This window comes from Eulemur rufifrons, chromosome 28 (assembly GCF_041146395.1).
Source record: "Eulemur rufifrons isolate Redbay chromosome 28, OSU_ERuf_1, whole genome shotgun sequence".
Lineage (NCBI taxonomy): Eukaryota > Metazoa > Chordata > Mammalia > Primates > Lemuridae > Eulemur > Eulemur rufifrons.
In genome coordinates, this window is record NC_091010.1 from 47,110,650 (window position 1) to 47,132,159 (window position 21,510).

The 21,510-nt window shown below is 38.1% G+C and overlaps 1 protein-coding gene across 3 annotated transcripts in view; it reads right to left on the reverse strand.

Annotated features, from left to right (window-relative positions):
- ERLIN1 (ER lipid raft associated 1) overlaps window positions 1-19,903 on the reverse strand; it is a 33,831-nt gene extending 13,928 nt beyond the window's left edge. Inside the window, exons 1-8 of one of the 3 annotated variants that reach the window (XM_069459950.1) lie at window positions 19,852-19,903; window positions 19,397-19,520; window positions 17,879-17,960; window positions 14,103-14,149; window positions 13,030-13,091; window positions 11,099-11,224; window positions 9,332-9,405; window positions 2,275-2,333 (exon numbers count right to left, since the gene is read on the reverse strand). In XM_069459950.1, the coding sequence (XP_069316051.1) occupies window positions 2,275-2,333; window positions 9,332-9,405; window positions 11,099-11,224; window positions 13,030-13,091; window positions 14,103-14,149; window positions 17,879-17,960; window positions 19,397-19,509 (563 nt within the window). In that variant the 5' untranslated portion in view covers window positions 19,510-19,520; window positions 19,852-19,903. The other 2 variants (XM_069459949.1, XM_069459948.1) reach the window with 2 other exon arrangements.
- Between the last annotated feature and the right edge of the window lie 1,607 nt (window positions 19,904-21,510).

Here is a 21,510-nt window from a genome sequence, read left to right on the forward strand (position 1 = left end):
TATAACACTTCCTTTGCTGTTAGGCCTCCTGCTAACCTACACACCACCACTGTGCCAATCAGAAAAAGGCACCAGGGCCAGGTGTGGTAGCTCACATCTGTAATCCTAGCACTCTGGGAGGCGAAGGTGGGAGGATCACTTGAGGTCAGGAGTTTGAGACCAGCCGCAGCAAGAGCAAGACTCTGTCTCTACTAAAAATAGAAAGAAATTAGCCGGGCAACTAAAACTAGAAAAAAAATTAGCCAGGCTTGGTGGCGCACGCCTGTAGTCCCCGCTACTCGGGAGGCTGAAGCAGGAGGATTGCTTGAGCCCAGGACTTTGAGGTTGCCATGAGCTAGGCTGACACCACAGCACTCTAGCCCGGGCAACAGGGCGAGACTCTGTCTCAAAAAAAAGACAAGACAAGACACCAGCCTCTGGGCAGATGCAGCCCCTCAGGTGCACAGGTCTGCCAAGCAGAATGGAGCTGGATTTCAGCCCCTGCCCTCCTCAGGCGAAAACCGATGTGCAGTGGTCCTAATTTCTGTATAGAAGATGTAACTAGGTGGCAGTTATTAGGTAGTGAACTGGGGCTTGATATAAGGAGAATTTTCTAAGAATGTGAGCTTGTAATATAGTTTGAACATCCCTAGTCTGAAGATTCAGAATCTGAAATGCTCCAAAATCTGAAACTTTTTGAGTGCTGACATGATGCTACAACTGGAAAATTCCATATATAAGTACTTAACACAAACTCTGTTTCATGCACAAAATTATTAAAAATACTGCATAAAATTGCCTTCAGGCTATACAGTGTTCATGGAACATAAATGAATTATGTGTTTAGACTTGGGTCCTGTCCCCAAGATATCTTATTATATTCCAAGTATTACAAAAATCTGAAAAAAATAAAACATCCAAAACACTTCTGGTCTCAAGCATTTCAGATAAGGGACATTTAACCTGTAACAGAAATGCTGGCTTATTACCAAGCATGTATAAGTGGCTACTGGATGACCACATGACATAAATGGTATTTAAAAAGATTACTATTATGTGAGAAATTAGACTGGATAATCCCAAAGTGGCTCTTAATTCTAAAATTCCAATAGTCTATAAAATGAAGAAAGACCCAGAATTATCTGAAAAGTAACTCCAATAGTCTCCCCAAAACATTTCTTCTCAAAGTTCCCCTTCTGCCAACATTGATAAAAGACATGAAACAACATTCTGCATACTGAGTTATCTGAGGGCAAGAGAGCACACAGTATTTATCGTTCCATCACCAGAAACAATTATATTTAAAGCCTAAGGCATCCGGAGCCTTTAATAAATATTTTTTTCTGTAAGTGGATCACACCCATGATCTACCTTGGCACTCTATGCTTTATAGTTTTAAAAGAAGTATTCCTTCTGTACAACAAAAAAGAAAAAAATAAAACTCCACATGATAGAAGATACAGACTTGGGAACAAAAAGGACTCAGAAGCATATCACCCCATAAAGCAATATTACTACTCCTTGGGCCCCCTGTGTTTATACATCTATTGGATTTTTGCCTTTTGCAAATTTATTTTCCAGCACCTCGTATTTTTCCCTCTTAACGTATCAGCCAAATTTCCTAAAGACTTTTGTTTCTTTTTGCCAGTACCTGTCACACAAAAATAATATTGCCATTTCAAATGCAGTATTTCCCTAAAGGGGACTCTCTAAAACACTTAGAAACTAATTTCACATTAAACAACTAACTTCTCATTCACAGCTAGCCCTGGACACAAAAAAGAGAAGACTGTAGCAGTCAACTCAAGCAAGGTTTCCCCAGAGGCAAATTATAAAGATTCAGGTCCAATTGTGGATACACAGTCACACACAATGGAAAACCAAACTTTACATCAACAAGGTGTCTATTCTTACCATTACAACATAGTAACAAAATACAGGCACTCTCTTCAACTTTCACAGCTAGGACTGGTTCCTCTATTAGTATTTAATTCAAGGTACTATTCATATAAAATTATAGCTCTTTGGCTTCCAGCAATAGTTCTATGGCAACTACAATTTTAGCCACTGAAACTGCTCTTGAAAAGTCCATACATAAAGAGAAAACTAATGAAGAGTCTAGTGGGAATTAAGACATGAAAATAAGCAATATTACTAGAATAAGAGTATAGAAGACAGACATATACTCTCCACACCAGAGTGTGTTATCTCTCATGTTTCCTTTAAACTGGTGGTTATTAGTAATACACAGATAGCCCTAAATAGAAATATTGGGAGCCCATGCATATTACTCACATTAACTCAAAATTTCTTCTTATGGCTTCTGGGATTTTGGGTTTTGTGACACGCACAGCCTAAAAAATAAAAGTGAAAAAGCCAAAGTATATTTGAAAAATAAATCTTCAAAGTAAAGCTTCTACAGAAGAGTGCCTCAAATGATACTAACACACGTGGGGATCCCATGAGACAATTTACTTTTCATGCCATCGCACCAAGAATCAATCAAAGATAAGTTGCTTCATATTTCCTTAAAAAAATGCAGGACTACAGGGAAAGCTACCCTACCCATTGAGGAAATAAGTCCCTTAGAGAAAAGGTTCTCCCCTAAAAGATGTTTTACAAAGCTCTTTAAGTTGGATCCTTTTGCTTTCCTTTTCAAACTTGCAAACCAAAAAAAAACAGACGGAAGGCAAAGTTCCAAGATTGAAATTGTAAAGTTGGAAACAATTAGTCAAAACCAAAAACAAACAAAAAACCCAGGTCACTATATGCAATTTAATACAGCGCACAGTAAGCAAATTACTTTGTTACTTCCTAAACCTAAAATCACTTAGTACTCACTGTAAACAAATAGCCCAGTGGCTGAAAGAAAACAAATACCAATTATTGGCTTATATTCTTTCTTCCTGGAATCTCAGTAGTATCTACCTGTCTTTGTAGACATTGTTTACTAGACACTTTGTTTCCCTAATCACAGTGTACTTCGACATAATTAAGATTTTATCTAATTAGAAAGTGCTGTTTTTTGAAGGTTGAATTTCTGCCTAAAGGACTTATCTCTCAAAAGCTTCTGATTTTACTACACATCCTGTACCCCACCCACACACACACCACAAACACACACACAAAATACTTTGCTGATTTGAAGAAAATTATAATTTCCTCTGGAAATTGACTAAACTTTTAAGCCTTTAAGGTTTTGGTTTCTTTTAAGGTTTTTTAAAAATGCTTGGCTGAGCATGGTGGCTCACCCCTGTAATCCTAGCACTTAGGGAGGCTGAGGTGGGAGGATCACCTGAAGTCAGGAGTTTGAGACCAGCCTGAGCAAGAGTGAGACCCCATCTCTACAAAAAATCAAAAAATTAGCCAGATAGGCCGGGCGCAGTGGCTCATGCCTGTAATCCTAGCACTCTGGGAGGCCGAGGCGGGTGGATCGCTCAAGGTCAGGAGTTCGAGACCAGCCTGAGCAAGAGTGAGACCCCGTTCTCTACTAAAAATAGAAAGAAATTATATGGACAACTAAAAAATATATATACAAAAAATTAGCCGGGCATGGTGGCGCATGCCTGTAGTCCCAGCTACTCGGGAGGCTGAGGCAGTAGGATCGCTTAAGCCCAGGAGTTTGAGGTTGCTGTGAGCTAGACTGACGCCACGGCACTCACTCTAGCCTGGGCAACAGAGTGAGACTCTGTCTCAAAAAAAAAAAAAAAAAAAAAAAATTAGCCAGATATAGTGGCACATGCCTGCAGTCTCAGCTACTCAGGAAGCTCAGTCAGGAGGATCGCCTGAGCCCAGGAGTTTGAGGTTGCAGTGAGCTATGATGACTCCACCACACTCCAGCCCCGGAGACAGAGCAAGACACTGTCTCCAACTAATGAACCAACAAACAAATGAACTAAGTTACTAAAAGAAAGCTTAAATTTTTTTTTTTTTTTTTTTTTTGAGACAGGGTCTCACTCTATTGCCTGGGCTAGAGTGCAGTGGCATCATCATAGCTCACTGCAACCTCAAACTCCTGGCTTCAAGCGAGGAGCCTGACTCAGCCATCCCCACAAGTAGCTGGGACTACTGGCGCGTGCTAGCATGCCTCGCTAGTTTTTAAAATTTTTTGTAGAGACAGGGTCTTGCTATGTTGCTGAGGCTGGTCTCAAACTACTGGGCTCAAGAGACCCTCCCACCTTTGGCCTCCCAAAGTGCTAGAATTACAGAGGTGAGCCACCACGCCCAGGAGAGCTTTAAAAACTTTTAAGCAACATTACATTCCCTACAGGAAAGAGAAGAGTCAAATTTGTAGGTAATTTTGAGGACTATCATAACTAAATATAAAGATTGCAGGGAAATGGAATAAGCAGCTGGGGGCTGTGTGGAAAGAACTTATGACACGAAGGTGAAGGCGTGTGAGGCCATAAGGAACAACTCAGTGGAGATATCCAGAAGATAAAAATTCAGAACCAAAATCTGTGAGAGATGCCAGATTTCACGATGTGACTACCAGACATAAGATGACTTCCAATATGGATTAGTAGGATTCAAAGGGAAGTACTGTCATACTGCATTTAATTAAGAGATTGCGTACATATCTTTTTAGCCTTATAAAAAGAAGTGAAAATTACAACTGTCTTTTGGAGACTCCCATTTCCTCACATGAAGCCAAAGAACATATCACATGTTTACCAATCTTGAGAAACCTCACAGATTTTCAAATTTGTGAAAATATAAACACTTGCTATAACAGGTATTATGAATAAGTTGTACCATAAGAGACTGAAGAAATAACAACATATCCAAAAATAATGGCCCAAATACATACACACACACACACACACACACACACACACAGTGAGTGGAAAAGGTGGGGGGGGGGACGGCTGATGGAATGAATATACTTGTTCAAACTGGCCCCTGGGTTATAAGCATAGATTTTAAATCAAAAGCCAGCATATAATATAGTCACTTCCTTAAATAAGATAGGAAAAAAAATATCAATGATGACCATTTTCACCATTCTAATTTGCCAGAGCAGTTTTTCAAGAAGAAAAGTGGGGTATGAATAAGGGAAAGGAAAAATTTAATAACTGACTGTTACAGAGAATGTTCGTTTAACAACAAGTATTTATCAGGTACCTACTGTGTGCCAAGCGCTGTTTGTTCTAGGCACTGTGGACACAGCAGTGAAGAAGGCAAGACTGCCCTCACATAATTTAAAATTTGAAGAGAGAAAAGAGACAATAACAACAGAAAGCAAGTAAATGAATATGAGAATTTCAGATAATTATGAGTGCTATGTGAAGAATTAAAATAGGATGATTTGGAGTCTGGGAAGTACTAGGTTGTCGAGGGGGAAATCAATGTTTTATTTTTGGCATAACTCTATAACTCAAAAATCTAAGAAAATTAACCCAAAAAAATTACTAGAGAGAGTGAATTTAACAAATTTGCAGACACACGATAAATCCACCAAGAATAAACTGCATTCCTCAATGTCTAAAAAAAGACTACATATTGAGCAGCATTAAAACTCATTAAATGCTTGAGTATTAATTTAACTTAGGATTCAAGTTTTTCCAAGTTGGAAATTCTGAAAGAGACAAAAAGTATGATATGATTAAGTAATGCCAAATTAAGTTCTTATTTTTTAACTTATATGCTTATTTAGGTACTTGATATAACTTGAAAATACCAATAATGAAAACTCATCTGGAAGAATAAACTTGCAGACACATCAAAGGCCATTATTTCTGAAATGACAATGTACCTTACCAGATTCTAAAATTGAATTAAAAGTTGAATTATCACAACCATATGGTAATGTGTTAAAAATAGGAAGGCTGAAAAACAGATCTGAAGCTCTAAAAATACATTCTAACTACTGTAAAAAAACTTTTTTATAACAAGACAAAAGCAACTAAAACAATGGAGATCTTGTCTACCACTTTAAGAATGTATTACGACACTACATTTTTTCATTCAATGACTTTTAATAAAAACAACAAATAAATAAATTCAAAAGATTCTTCTTGCTGCTGTGCAGAAAATGAAGCAGAGAAAGGTAAAAGTGAAAATGGGGAAAGGAGACAGGAGGCTACTGGGCAAGTACAGGCAAGAGATGGTGGTTTGGCTTGAGGAGGTGGCAGTGAATAAAGATGGAGGCATGATGCTTTTACATGGGTTTTGGTGGTGAAATTAGCAGGACCTGGGGAGTGATTAGATGTTGAGGGTGAAGGGACTGTCAAAGATGCCTCCCACACCTCTACATTGGTCTGGGGGAAGGAGCTGCCATTTACTGACATGAAGGAAAAAACAGGAGAGAAGTAGATTTGATGAGAAAAGCTCAAGGGCTCAATAGCTCATGAAAGAGTAGGAATAGAAAGAGCAGTGGAACAGAACAAAGTTCAGAAAAAGACTCTAGTATATTATAGAATATACTTAATACAATACAAATACCATTTCAAAGAAGGTGGACAATGGAGAAAGAAATTATTCAGTAATTACTGTTGCTACCCAATTTGGGGTAGGGGGAAGGAATTAAAGCCCTAACTCACAATTGACATCAAAATTGTTCCAGGGGAATTAATGATTTAAATCTAAGACTACAACTGTAAAAGTACAGAAAAATTTTGTAATTTCTGATTTGATTTAAATTTCTATACTTTCAAAGTAGTGAAAGGATCTTGAAGCATATAGCTCAGCAACACACTATGAAGAAAATACCACTGAAATCACTATGTAGAAGTATAAAACTCCAAAATTGTCAGGGGGAAAATCAAAATTAAATGGCAAAGAAAAAAACTAAAAGAAAACGTTTCCTATACGTTTTAAAAAGAGCCGTAATAACCAACATTTAAAACATAACTTAAATCAATTAGAAAAACCATAAACTAAAAAAATGAGGAAATCAACGAACAAGCCATAAATGAAATGCAAATGGCCAATAAAATATCCTAGGGCACTCAACCGCAATAATTAATACAAAATACCAGATTAATTTTCTCCAAAAGGATTAAAAGAGGAAGAGAGAGCTTGCACCTGCTAATTATTTGGGTACAATTACACAATCAAATGTGTAGGAACTACAGCTCACCAATCCTGTTGATGAAAGAGTGGGAGGCTACTAAAATTTTTCTGAAAGGCAATTTGGTAGTATGTATCAAAAAGCCCCCAAACAGAATATGCACTTTGACTCATCAATCCTACTTTAACAAATTTATCCTAAGGGAAGGATTTTAAAAGATGTACAGTATATATATAAGCATGCTCATTGCAACATGTATGTAACAGTAAAAATTTTGAAACCACAGAGATTCACTAAATATAACCATTAAAAGTGATGATGCAATAAATCTATATTTTGACTTGGAAAGATGTTGATACTATTATTGATAAAAGCAGGTATGGTATGATTCCACTTTAGTTTGGCATGTATTTATTAATATCTATAAACATATGTTCATATATATTAAGAAGAGTCTGGAAAGATACAACAAACTGTTATCTCTGCACAGTAAGATTACTGGTGAATTTCACTTTGTTCTTCACCCTTTTCCTAATACCTAACGTTTTTCTATAACATGCATGTTTAAAACTTTTTTCTGTAAAGTTTTTTCTGTAAAATGAGCAAAGGATGTAAATAGGCAACTGACAGAAGAGAGTCTAAATGCCCTATAAAAACACCAAAAGATGCTCAACCTCCTTAATAACCAAGAAATGCAAATCAAAGAGAGATGTAACTTCACACCTACCCATATGGCAAAAATTAGCATGTCTGATTGCTTCCAATGCTGGTGAGTTTGTGGGGACACAAGTATTTACATACTGCTGGTAAGAATGTAGATCTGTACAGCCAGTATGAAAGACAATCTATACATACAAGGATATGTGCCAAGAATGTTCATTACACTATTGTTTAATAGCAAAAAACTGGGAATAGAGAAATGACTAATAATATAAGAAAAGGAATTCTAGGCAACTGTTAAAAGGAATGAGCTAAATCTCTGAGTAATAATCTGGGCAGCATCTAAGAATATCTGAACTTCAGGTTCACTATCTTTAAAATTAAAAAGCTACTCCAGCTACAAATGACTAGACAACCAAGAGGACTTTATAAAGTTCTACCTGGTCATTTCAAACAACCTCTTAACTTTGCTGGTTCACTCTCAGGCACCTGTCTGAGATAATGGCAGAGTATGAGGCCATGGGAAAAACCTCATCCATCTTTCCAGTCTCGTTTATGAGAAACACACACACACTTGATCACTTATAGTGAACACACTCTCAGTAGCAGTGCCACAGAGCAAAAAGAATTGAGACACATGTGACATTTAAGAAAGCTTTATGTTTAGCTGCAGTAACATTCATCACAACCATCAATTGATCTCCTTCCTACAGCCTCTGAGAAAGGACACTAGAGAAGCCACATTACCATTTCTTGGGTAATCCAGATCCAGAGAAGTGGTTTTCAAATGTTATGGACCACAGACATAGTAAGGAACACATTTTGCATTTACACCCAATATAAACACCCACCCCGACACACTTACGTAAAACAAACAAAAGTTTCACTGAATACTTAAACTTACTACCTGCCATTTCTTTTCATATTCTATTCCATCTTATTTAAAATGCTGGTCAAGACCCACTAAAAAAGATTTTACAACTTCCTGGATTTCAACGCACAATCTGAAAACAGTGACCCAGGAAAGCAGGGGTATAATCAACTTCGTACCATTCTATCTCCCAATGCTGCTACCACACTAAATCCACCTGCTACCTTGCTTTTACTCAGGCCATCCTGTGCACTTGAAATACCTTTCTCATTCCTCTTCCCCACATAAATCCAATTAATTTTTCCAGACCAACCTAAAATCTCAACTCAATCACAGTTCTCCCCCAGTCACACAGGCACACTCTTCAAAAGTTCTTCCTCTTAAGGCAATAATCATCCAATGAATTCATCTGTAAATTAATATTTTGTGACATCTATTTTGTGTAGAATTATTATTTAAATCTTACACTTGAACTCCTTTTTCATAATCTTACTGAGGGCAAGGATTACTTTTATACTGATTTATAACCATTACTATATCTTAATAATGTCTTATACATGGCAGAAATATGAAATTTATTTTCTTGTAAGAGCATCAGCTTATCAGTTCCCTTGAAGAGTTCACAATGCCACCCATGGTAGACTACAAGAGTATTTTATTTGGTAGAGAACTAAGGTCAAGGTGAGAAAGGTATTCTATAAATCACCACAGCACTTCAATTATGTAATTGCTGAATAAGAAATATGATGAAAGTATTAAACTCAAAGCTCTCACAATTCCCAGAGAACTTCCCTAGAAAAAGGACTTACCTGTATAGTGAGTCCTGGGGCCATGACGTTTAAATCTTTCTGCAGAGCTTGCTTCAGGTTTTCATCTATTTGATCTGTTTTTTAAGCCAAGAACAACAGATCTCATGATACCTAATTTTTTTACATTGTATTAATATTGAAACAAAACCAATCATTACTACACCTAAAGTTTCTACAGTACTATTCTTTCACAGAGCATAAACTGCTTCTCCCTGCCTTTTGTGTGGGTCTTTGTGAGCAATTATCTAATAAATTAAGGAAGGAAGATGACAACCAGCTAGTCAAAGTTTATCCAATAAAATAAGTTCATCCAATAAACTTATTATTTAACTTTGGATAAACTTATTTATTGAAAAAATAAGTTTTTCTAATAAATGGATAATCTGAGTCTCCAATATATTAATTCAGGGGTCTTACTTAACATGTATCCTGATTCTCATAAAAAAGCAAATTCCTATTTTCAGTCAATCTTTACACAAATTCCCAAATTACTAAACTTGATTTACATGGGCCTCAGCCTTATTATTATTTTAGATTTAAAAAGAGAGAGAGAAAAGTTCATCAGAAAGTCTTTGAAGCACACACAGAATGGATAATAAAGATGCTGTCACGTCACTTGCTTTGTAACTCATGAATTTTCTACCCACTAAGCTCACAGAACAGTAATGGTACTTTCACTATTATTAAAATGACAGGTGATGTGACAAAGCAGGACCTATCAGTTCCCTCATATGTCACTGCAATGGTTGTCAATCGTCAAACAGGAATCAATTGGTAGATTTTAAATTGATTAACCATTCCTATGCCTCTTCTAAGAAATTCACTACAAATTTCAGAAAGGAGAAGTGAGCAACTAACAGCAACAACCCATTCCCAGGTCAGAACTTTCATTATCACAAATGAAAAGTAACTTGTACAGAAGAGAGTTAACATAGCAGGCCTGAGACTGCGATCCTTAGAAAGGCCTGGTTGTCAATTGGCCCTTGGCTGGCATCTGAGAACTTGGATTTGCAGAGGGTTCTTACCCTTCCCAGAACTGATACAAGTGGCTTACTGTGCCTGAACTATTTATATAAACAATATGGTTATGCTGAACACCTCCTTTCCTTCTGGGAGTTGGTAATTTTGGTATGTGGTAGGCAGAGGGTACCTACATGACCAGCCACCAATAAAAACCCTGGGCACTGAGTCTCTAATGAGCCTCCCTGGTAGACAATATTTCACATGTGTTGTCACAACTTGTTACTGGGGGAATTAAGTACATCCTGCGTGACTCTACTGTGGGAAGACTAAGACTCTGGAAGTCTTATTTCTGTTGGACTTCAGCAGTGGCCTTTTCCTTTTGCTGATTTTGCTTTGTATCTTGTGACTGTAATAAATCTTATTTTAGCTGTGAATACAACTATATACTAACTCCTATCAGTCCTCCTACCAAATCATTAAGCATGAAGGTGAGTCTCAGGGAGCTCCAAGACATAGACTTTTAAATTTCTTCAAAGTATCTGTTAAAATAGCAATGAAGCTAATTTTCAGTTACATTATCACAGTAAAAACAGAATATAGCCTGTGAGTAAATAAATTTTTCCAATCTGTACCAAGTTACATAAAAAATTTTAAACTTAAAAAATAAATATTTTAAAGACAACTGCTCTATTATAAATTCAGAAGAAATGCTCAAACAGCATAAGGTTTACTAAACATCAATAAATGAACTGAATGAATTTCCAATGGGCTATTTACATATATTTACATAAGTAAGACACTTACCAAACAATTCTATATAAACTTCTTGAAGGGTGTGAGCACTGCAAAACTGGTTCAGCTCATGGTGGATTTTATTGAAGATTAAGGTCTTGTCGTAATCTGCAGTGTAGTTCCTCACGATATCAAACACTGAAGAAGAGGTACAACCCATGTTTGTTTTAACCAACAATGACTCAGGTATCTTCAAATCCAGCCAGGGTTAAATTACAAGTGATATATTACACATGAGGAAATGTGCCAACAAAATAGTGAAAATATAAAACATGACTCACAAACCTTGATGTGTTCCTTGTGCTCAATTTTCCAGATATCCTTGCATTTGCAATACCAGCAAGCAAACTTTGAAGTCCATACTAAAGAGAGTATACATTTTTTTGGAGGTAATAAGTAACTATCAAAGTTTTCAAGCAAGGGCATGACACAGCCAGATTTGTACTTTGGCAGCAATGTAAAGATGAATTGAGAGGCATAGAGATCAAAGGCAGGAAAAGCGTAAGGCAATTACTGCAAAGCAAAAGTTGAGTGAAGGAGGTAAAGAGGGACTAAACCAACTGAGGAATGGTGGGAATAAAAGAAGGAAGCAGTTGCAAAAGACCATTTTTAAAAACGCAATTTTAAGGGCTGTAAAAAAGACACAAGGCTAGAAGGGAAAGGAACTAACAGTCACTGGGCTAGGCTTTGTATCAGGCAATTTGCATAGATTAGCACTGAATCTTCCTAATTCGGCATATTAGGAAACTAAGAACTAGAGAATTTTAGAAATGTCCCCAAAGGTACATGTTAGACCATGTCAAGAATCTGTGCTCTACTTATGAAAACATGCTGCTTTGTGCTCTGTCTTTAGATCCAAGGATTTGCTCCCCTGGCCTTCCCATGCGGGATGTTAGCAGTAACTGGATTCCAGATCAAAATCAATGGACAGACCATCAATAAAAATTTGCTAACTAACTCATTTGCTTGATCATTTCCCAAATGAATTGGTGATATAATAGTTTCCTATTTATCTCTGGCTAGAGAATCAATCTCTTCTCTTTTTCTACTTTCAATCATAATCCATTCCAATGATTGGTGACCAAGGAAAGGAGAGAGATGGAAAAAATAGACAAAGAAAATATTTAATCTCTGAAAAATATGATCCAAATCCGTACGTCAGTAATACATCTGCTCTCTGCTCTGAAATCTTTTCACTATTTGCACCTGTACCAGAGATGTGAAACTTAGCATGATCTTACATTCCAATATATCTTTCTCAAGTAAAATAAACCCCCCTTAAAGACAAAGGCTATAACTTCTTTTTTAATTGTTCTTGCCAAACACAGCATTCTGTACATAGTAGATATGCCAATTTTATTAGCAAGGATAAAGACAAAACTGTATAGCTTTTTTTTTTCCTTCTACTTTTATCTGGTTTTGAGTAATTAAGTTTTTGATTTGAATAGTACCTACTCCATCTCTGTGGGTCTTCATGCTTTACCAAGAAAATGCTTTCCCCACATTGAAGACTTTTAGATTGCTCTGCAAGCTACAGCAATCTCAACTGGAAAAGATTTCTCTATGATGGCAAACCAGTGTGGCCCAAGGAATTGATCAGTTACAGATTTTTAGCACACAAGGATACTATTTCTCCCCTTGACTAGTTGAAATGTTGTTTTCCTGTTCTAGAAATAATCAATGACCATCTTGTTCTTCAAAACACTAAGCGCATAGAAGAGTAACTCGTGTAGTTGCAGAAAGTCAACCTTGCCCAGAACTTCTGACCTATTTCTGCCTCTATTCCCTAAAAACGGAAAATATTCCAGTGATTATTCTCTTATATTTATCAGTAATCAATGAGGCTGTAAAACAAAAAGTATCTTTCTATTCCTCAGGGACTCACTCAGTTATAAACACTCTGAACATAACTATAAAAACAACAGAATAGAGGCATAACATACCTGCATAAGGTGCCAACATGTTAACCACTTCTATTCGGTCAATATAGATCATGACCCCACCACTAAAAACAAAGAAATGGAAAAAGTGTAAACTACTAAAGAGAATCCATAAAAGAGATTTATAGATAGTCCTAGGGAGACCTAGATAATCAAATATATTAACTTAAAACACAGAGAGAGTTTGCTCCCTTTAAAAAAGTACTTCTGTCCCTCCATAGATGTCAAAGTCTCTTTTGTATGCTTTTAGTAGTAATTATTTTAGGTCACTTAAAATAGGTAACTTAAAAAATACCTTGAATTTCACCTTCTTCTTTTGAAATAATTCAATGAAGTGATTATACTTTAGAAATAATTTGGACCTTGCTTGCCTTTCTTTCCCTAAACCTCTTTAGGGCAGCAATTCTCAAAGTGAGGTCTTCAGACCAGCAGCATCAGCATCAACCAGGAACTTTTGTTAGAAATGCAAATTCTTGGGCCTCACTCCAGACCTACTGAATCAGAAACTCTAAATTAGATGGCATTTAATACTACAGATGAGAAGAGAGTGGAATGATTTAATTTTAAACTATGTTTTACTGAGCACCTACTCTGGGCTAAGTGCTAGGTTAGGCACTTCAAATACACTAATTCTAATCCTTAAAACAATTCTGCAAGGTAGGTTTTATTACCTGACTTTTACAAATGAGGAAAGTAAGCTTAGAAAAGTCAAAGTAACGTATGGGGGCAACATACGGGGACTCCCTGTACTTTCTGCTCAGTTTTGCTATGAACCTAAAACGGTGATAAAAAAAATAAACTGTATTAAAAAAAATAGTCAACAAAGCAGATATGGCAGTGCTGATACACAAAGTTAAGTCTATTGGCTCTAAAACTACTTTTTTTCAGTAACGCCAAAGGCTCCTAAGATGGAAAGTTCCTATTGGGAGATAGACCTTTGCTCAAGTAATGCTCAGATCAGAAATCCCCTTGGGTTATTATCTTGTCTACTTGAAAGATGTATAAATGAGCACAGCTTTAGGAACAGAAACTTTATATGAACTAAAGGGAGGCTGGTAAGCAAGGAGAAAGCTTACCTTGTTCCACAAGGCACATTTTTAACTTCATCAGTTTGTAGTGTTGTCTAGAGAAGAAACAATATCTCATCAATACTCAAGACACATATTGTCAAGGAATTACTAATCTCCGAGGCAAACCTCTGGAAAGTTGCTGACAGTAAGTACAGGAGAGCTCTATCACAATTTCAGTCCCCAAAGATTAGCTCTTGGAATAGTCATTTCTTTTTGTATCTTAGAAGAAATGCAAGGCATGAGACAGAACATATTTTTTTAGAAAGGTTCAGTGTTCAATCTTCTAGTAAGTAGAAAACTCTTGCAGAGCCGCTTATTTGTCTGGAGCTGGCCTGGACTGTAAACTACACAGCCTACCCACAAAGATATTGTGGCTAGGACTTGTGCTCTGAACTTTGATTCCACTACTGATATTACTGTTTACATTGAAGATAAAAGATAACTATTACATGCCTTCAAGTACTCTATGACTCAAAGTTGCCCTTCAACTCAACAGCAACCTTTCTTCTCTAAAGCTATAGTCAGTATTTTACTTTAGGACCTAGTGAGCTCTCACATGTTCTACTCAGTTTCCTTTTTAATAGAAGGGCCACCGCCATACTGCTTCCTCCTAGTGAACCAACAATCCAGCACTTAATTGCTTTCTCTATGTCATACCTTTGTTCATACCCAGAATGACTTCTTATTACACTCTAAGGCCTCATATAGATCAGCACCTAATAAGCATGTTCTGGACACACCGTACCTTATTAAGCACACAGCACATACTATTTTATGGAATACAAAAGAAAAAAGAAGCACGGTTCCTGTTTCCAAACAGCTCACAATCCAGCAAAGGAGACAAAAACCTTACAAAGCAAGCCATGAACAGATACAAAATAACAGAGTATAAAATAAACTGTAAGAAGCTAAATTACAGAGAGTAAAATAATAGTTTGAAAAGATCTCTGAGGTGAAGTATTTATAAGCCAGGTCTAGAAGGGAAGAAATAAGAACAGATGAGACAGAAGAACATCTTAAGTTCAATAAAGATCCTATTCAAATACACAAAGTTGAAGACAAATAGCGTCTAGGTGGCAGGAAGTAGACCGGCTTGCCTGGAGCAGAAGGGGCAATTGAGATGAGAGTTGAAATTCTGAGAAAAGAACATGGTGATATTAAGTAGAGGGCCCTGCATGCTGGCTGGGGAGTTTGGGCTCTCTCGTCCGTCTTACACACAGTCACAAAATTAACCTTTCAAAAATATGGTTTTCACTTAATTCCTTTGCTCATAGGCAATGCGCTTCTCATTATCCATCTTATCTGAAGGCAAGACGACCAGCTGAGGAGCTAAAACATCAGTTTAATTAGGTTAATTCAGGAAAGGCCATGAAATTGAAAGCTGTCAATCCAGGAGACATAATAGGGGAAGGATGTGATACTTGGTTGAATGTAAAATTCCAGGAAGGAAAAGAATTAAAAATAATTCTTGAGTTAAGAGGTCAGGGTGATGGTAAACATTAATGATGGTGAGGAGGATTGATGAAGAGATGAGTTCAATTTATTTTATTTCCTTCAAAACATGAAATTAATTCAATTTCCTTAATCCACACCAACTTTAAATACATATTCCTATTTAAACCTAGGGGATATTCTCCAGCCAATTTTTAAACCAAGAACTAGGAAAGAGTTCAAATGCTAAATCTTCAATTTAACATCCTATCTTTACGTACTTTTATACTTCTTTTATATTCTCTTAAACATTATTTTTTCCAGTATGACAGAATATTTATTTTAAAAGTGAGTCTATGGTTACTTCACATATACTTTAAAGAATGAAGGTTTTTATATAACTTCTCTAAGCATTGTTTTTTCTTCTTTTATCATATATGGGATTTCACACTCATATATATTCCTTTCAATTGCCAAGTCTGTCAAACCATTTGTTCATACAAGGCTTTATCTTCTAATGTGTTCCAAAAATTCCCAAAAATAAATTTATGTCTTACTCTTATAAGAATAATTTCTTAAAAGGGTTTTATTAATATAATTCTTTCCTAGAATGTTACTGTTTCACATATAAAGAACATTCCTAGTCACTCTGGCTCCAGCATTTAAGTTTTTTGTAGATGCAAAGTATATTAGTTTACACTGAAATCTTTTTACCTATTCATTTGCATCTCTTATGATCATTACTAAATATATATACACACATCATGTATTTGTTACATATACAATTAGACTCCAAGATCTGTTTAATGTTATTGTCTATATCTCCTTTATATATCTCTGCATAAGAATGTCTTAACACACGAAGCTTCAAAAAGGCAGAGACAGATTTATCTGACTTTGAACAAGATCTAAAAAAAAAAAAGCCTTTGATCTCTAAGAGTCTGATGATGCCATTGCTAACATAATTACAGACTGGGCTGTTGGTGAGGTCACATAATTAAAATTCCTTCTTTCACAGAAGAATAACTGAAGTCTACAACAGTTGAATGATTTCCGTAAAGTCATGCAACCAGTTGGTGGCAGAGCCAGGTCCCCACGTTCACTACACCACAACATTGCTTCTTGAGAAATCAGCTCAATTTAGTAACTTCCACCATAAACAGAAAGTCAGAAATAGAACTGTGTTATAATTCCTGCCTTCAAGAAGCTTGGAGACTTTCTGGAAAGAAAATACACACAAAAACTTAAGAGAACAATACAAAACAATATTATTAAAGAAAATAAGATGAAGGGCCAAGATTCATAATGCAAACTTTAAGAACTATAGATTAGAAGAGGAAGAATCTGGGATGAGCCTTAAAAAGGCTGGCAAGGGTTAGGAGAGAAGGTATGGAGAGCAATTTGGTGAATGAAGAGGTAACAGCATGAACCCAGGCAAGAATGAATAAAATAAATATGGGAAAATAATATGGAAATCAGTTTGACTAGGGGAAAAACCTCACATTTCACTTTGACAGACACAATTCTTTTCCTAAACCATCTAAAAGGAGACAGGAAGGAAACCTGGGGGATTCAAGTATTCATAATTAAACTCTCACTTAGCAGGAAGACTAGACTTAAAATTACAAGATTAAATAACATTGAATTTTCCTGAGTCCTGAAAAATTAGTAGCAGATGGTATACAAACTTCTGAATCCAAAGATTTACAATTTATGATCACACTGAGCTTGCAAAAGTGGTCACAGCCTAATCCTGTTTTGTCATCTTGTTATATCAATATATTTATTGTCCCCCATGGCCAAGTCACTTTTTTTTTCAATGACCAGATACTTATTTCAAATATTCTGGGATGCTGTCAAAATATAACATTCACTAAGGTTCCATATAAACTTGAGCTTGATGTACCAGGCAAAAAAATGTGAGCCAGAAAAGCTGTGTATAAAAATTCAGATGCTCCGTGTTAACAGTAGCCCAGGAGCCTGCCTCTATGGAAACCAAACACTGTTCTAAACTAAATGATCACTGGTTTGTATTTCCAGTTGTGTTCCTAAGTCTTGCTTTTGACAGCAGCAACAGAAAACCTGCTACATACCACTATACAGATGGTAGAAGTCAGTCCTTCCAAGCTGCTTGGCTCATACCTCTAATTCATTGCAAGAGAGTGAGGTGGTTCAAAATCATAACTTGTGCTATGACAACTGTACTCTGAACTTGTACTCTAACTCCTCCATTTAAGTAAATACCACCATCTGCTTAAGCAATAAGGAAATTCATCTCCACCCACGAGTGTGGTAACTCCTCCTGTCATACCTGTCTATCTGGTGTGGGGGCTTCCCCAGGAATCACTCACCTGCACAGATCTGAACGTAGTAATGAAAGGCAACATGATATGATAGCCTGGTCCACTGGGGCTAGTTAGTAAAGCTCCTCCCCTGCAAAAAGATGTTTCAATTTGACAAAATTATAAAGAGAAAAATTCTTTCCAAATCTAAAATCTTACTGGCACTGCTGACCTACTAATGCCTCACTAATATGAGTTACAAATAATGAACGACTGCTGCTTAAAATACCTACCATACCCAAAAAGGTGAAAAGAGCAAATTAAACTGTCGATGTTACACCTTGTTTCATAAGCTAGACCAACCATACCTCTGGGTTTCCAGCACTACTCTCAAGTTCAAAGGATTCTCTTTGGTATTTAACCTTCTGAGAAATATTTGTTTAAAAAATTCTAATGGCTCTCAGTTGAGGTACTTTTAATTGTACATAATGAGCAAAATACATTTAATCACCAGGTTGAAAAAAAGAAGACAACACAAACTTTCAAGGAAGGAAAAAATTTCTGAGGCTCATGGTTCTTTTAATCTATCTGCAAAGCAATTAAAATACTGGGAACATAAAGTTTCTGTATAAAAACAAAAAATTAATACGAAAAGATGAGCTGTTTGGGGTTTATCATTAATTCCTTGAAAGCCATACCTTGAAATGTGCTTTCTCTGGTTTTAATGCCAGAAAGACAATGCTAAGCTGGATGGAACTCTGGAAATTTGTCATTTCTTACGCTATAGTTCCATCTGCTAAGATACACCACTAAAACTGTACTTTTTCTAACATTCACGGTGGATCTAAAAGTAGAAATATCAGTTTTGAGAGATGATGGAAACAAGCAAAAAGTTGAAGCTTTGTGAATACACCACTATCCCAATTACACCACAAATTGGCCTCTCTCTTACTAATCTATATCAAAAGGAATTGGCAGTAATTATGCTGAAGGAAAAGTTATGTGAGCTCAACACCTCCCATACCATTCCTCTCCTCAACTTGAAAAAGAACGGTAAGAAAGGAGGAAGGTGGCCCATCAGTATTGTGCTTATGATGTCCCTCGAGGTCCAGGGATATAACTGTCATGGTCATCATGGTATTATAAGACATCACCAGACACTGGGAGTTTTTCAAATGAAATAATCGAAGTAACAACCATAAACAGGACCAAATTGTCTAACTAGCATCGATGGCAGCAAACTTTACAAAACTCTGTACAGTTGTACGTACTGTAAATAATTTATCTATCTTTTCAGTTACAGGTAGAGCGACTACTTCCTTTCTCCCTTCATTTTTCTAGAGTTTGCTGTGTACTAGCAATCACTGTAAAGGAGTCTTAACCTCTGCACAAAAAGAACATAGCACTAAAACTGTCCAACACCTAGAGGGTGCCCCACAAAAGCCTGCTTAGGCCCCCATGCTCTTCCTAGGGCTTGGGACGTGCGCCCCCGGACGCTGCAGAGGTAACAACTTCCCAGACTCCACTCTAACGGGAGGACCCTTTCTAACCGCTCCAGAGCCTGAGTTGACTGCACTTGCCGCTCACCTGTAGTACACAGCCAGGTGCCCTTCCTCAATCTTGTGGATGGAGGCGTAGAGCAGGACAACCACCAGCCCCACCACTGCAGCCACCAGAACCCGGGCTTGAGTCATATTCATCCTTGTTCCTCCTGGGTGAGGGAGGAAAGGACCCTCAGTCCCGGGAGTGACAGGCCCACCCTCTCCAGTTTCCACCATCTCCTCGCAGAGAGACCTGGCGCCCACTCTCCAGGCTGAGCCAGGGAGTCCCGCTCCCAATTCCCCTTATTCTTCCCTCCTCGCAGACCCCACTTTCCCCACGCCAACTCCTCCGCCCCAGGCGGCCCGCGTGCCGCCCCTGCACGGGGAGCTTCGTGACATCCCCTCCCACTCCCAACGGTCGCTAGCCGGCTTGAGGTACTAACTGAGAAGGGGCCCAGCCACAGGCTCTGGAGGGAAGCCGACCCCTCCGCCGCGCCTCACCGATCAGTGACGCATCGCCCCCGCCCGCACGTGCACCCGCCTCCCGGCCGAGCCAACCGCCGCCAACGGCCGGCCCCGCCCACTCGCCGAGCACTGCGGCTGCGCGGGGACGCACACCGACGCAGCGGTCCCCCGCCCGCGACTGGTGAGACGGGGAGCGGACGGGACAAAATTCTCCCAGCCGCCCGGCCGCGCACTCTTTGAAAGGTACGTGGCTGCTTCTCTGTGCACGGCTGGTTAGCTGCTCCGGAAGAGAAGGGAAGTCCGTAGTCTAGGGTAAGCAGGGAAGCAGAGGAAAGGAGAAGGCCTCTCGGACAAGGGACTGGTCAGTTTGTTCTCGTGCAAGTACCCACTCCCTCACTCTCAGTGGTGGCGGTTCCGTTTATTTGTCCTTTTGTGGTTTATGCCGGGGCCACTTGTGTGGCAAGCACGTGCTTCAGGCACAGATCCTGCACTTTAGGAGTAACCAGACTTGTTGCAAGTAAAGTGCTGTGGAAGTTCAGAAGAGCAAGATACTCAATATATTATTGATAATAACTGCATCATTCACTCATCAAGTTTTGTTTTTGTTTTTTTGGGGCACTTCTTATTGCCAGAATGCTGATCTAGTGAGGGCTTTATGAAGGCCATCCAGACAATAGGAACAGAATGAGCTAAGCACGTAATTGTGTGTGTGGGGGGGGGGGGGGGGCGGTCCTCCAAGGAGATCAAAAGGAATTGTAAGCACTTAAGTTTCTTTGAAGGCTTGCGTGATGGAAAGGAGTGGTACGGTTAGCTAGGCTAGGACCAGATTTTTAAAGACCGGAATAAACTTTTTCTACTATTAGGGGAACTATATGGCTAGAGGACCGAAAGAGATAGACCTTTTCACTACGTAGTCTTCTGTTCTTTTTAAATTCTGCACGATGTGCATATATTACCAAAAATAAAAAAGGCAAAGGAAAAAAGTAGAGGTGGGAGTGAGATGGATGACTGCAAGGGAAATAAGGGCAGCATATTAGAGTAGGTTGGGCAGTAATGTAAGCCTTGAAAGGCTAGTGGTGAAACCACAACCCAACAAGGTAGACTGGGATTGGGAAGGTCCTCTAACCTCTTGAGTAGGGAAATGGAAAAGCAGTGAATCTGCAAAATCGCTTAGAGTGGACACAGGCTGTAGGCAAGGAAGCCAAGTGGTTAGGAAACTGGAGGCCCAAGGTTACCTAGTAGTGGCAATGGGAAGAGGTAAATAGAACCAATTCAAGTCTTCATTAAAGCCAGTCTTCCCAGACCACTCTACCCACTCCCTTCAATAAATGCACTTACCTGTATCATTCGATTTTTTATTACCTGGTAATGTCTGGGACTTTGTTCCAGATAAATGATATTTGCAGAGCTTAGCTATTTCAACTTAAAGCAAAAAGAAGAACTTAACTCCAGCCCCTATGTTTTCTGGATACATTCTTTTAGTTTTTCTTAATATTGTTTAGACTGGAGAATGAAATGTATATAATTCACAACCGCCACTCCACTCTGAAAAGTTGTTACCCAACAAAAAATAGAGTGGTCCACTTAGGCATCAAAAGTAAGTTTGGGAATCTCACTATGATAGTCTTCTGACTCACACCAGCTGCTCAAATTATGTGGATCAGGCTGCCCTGACTTCACCTCAGCCACGCACTG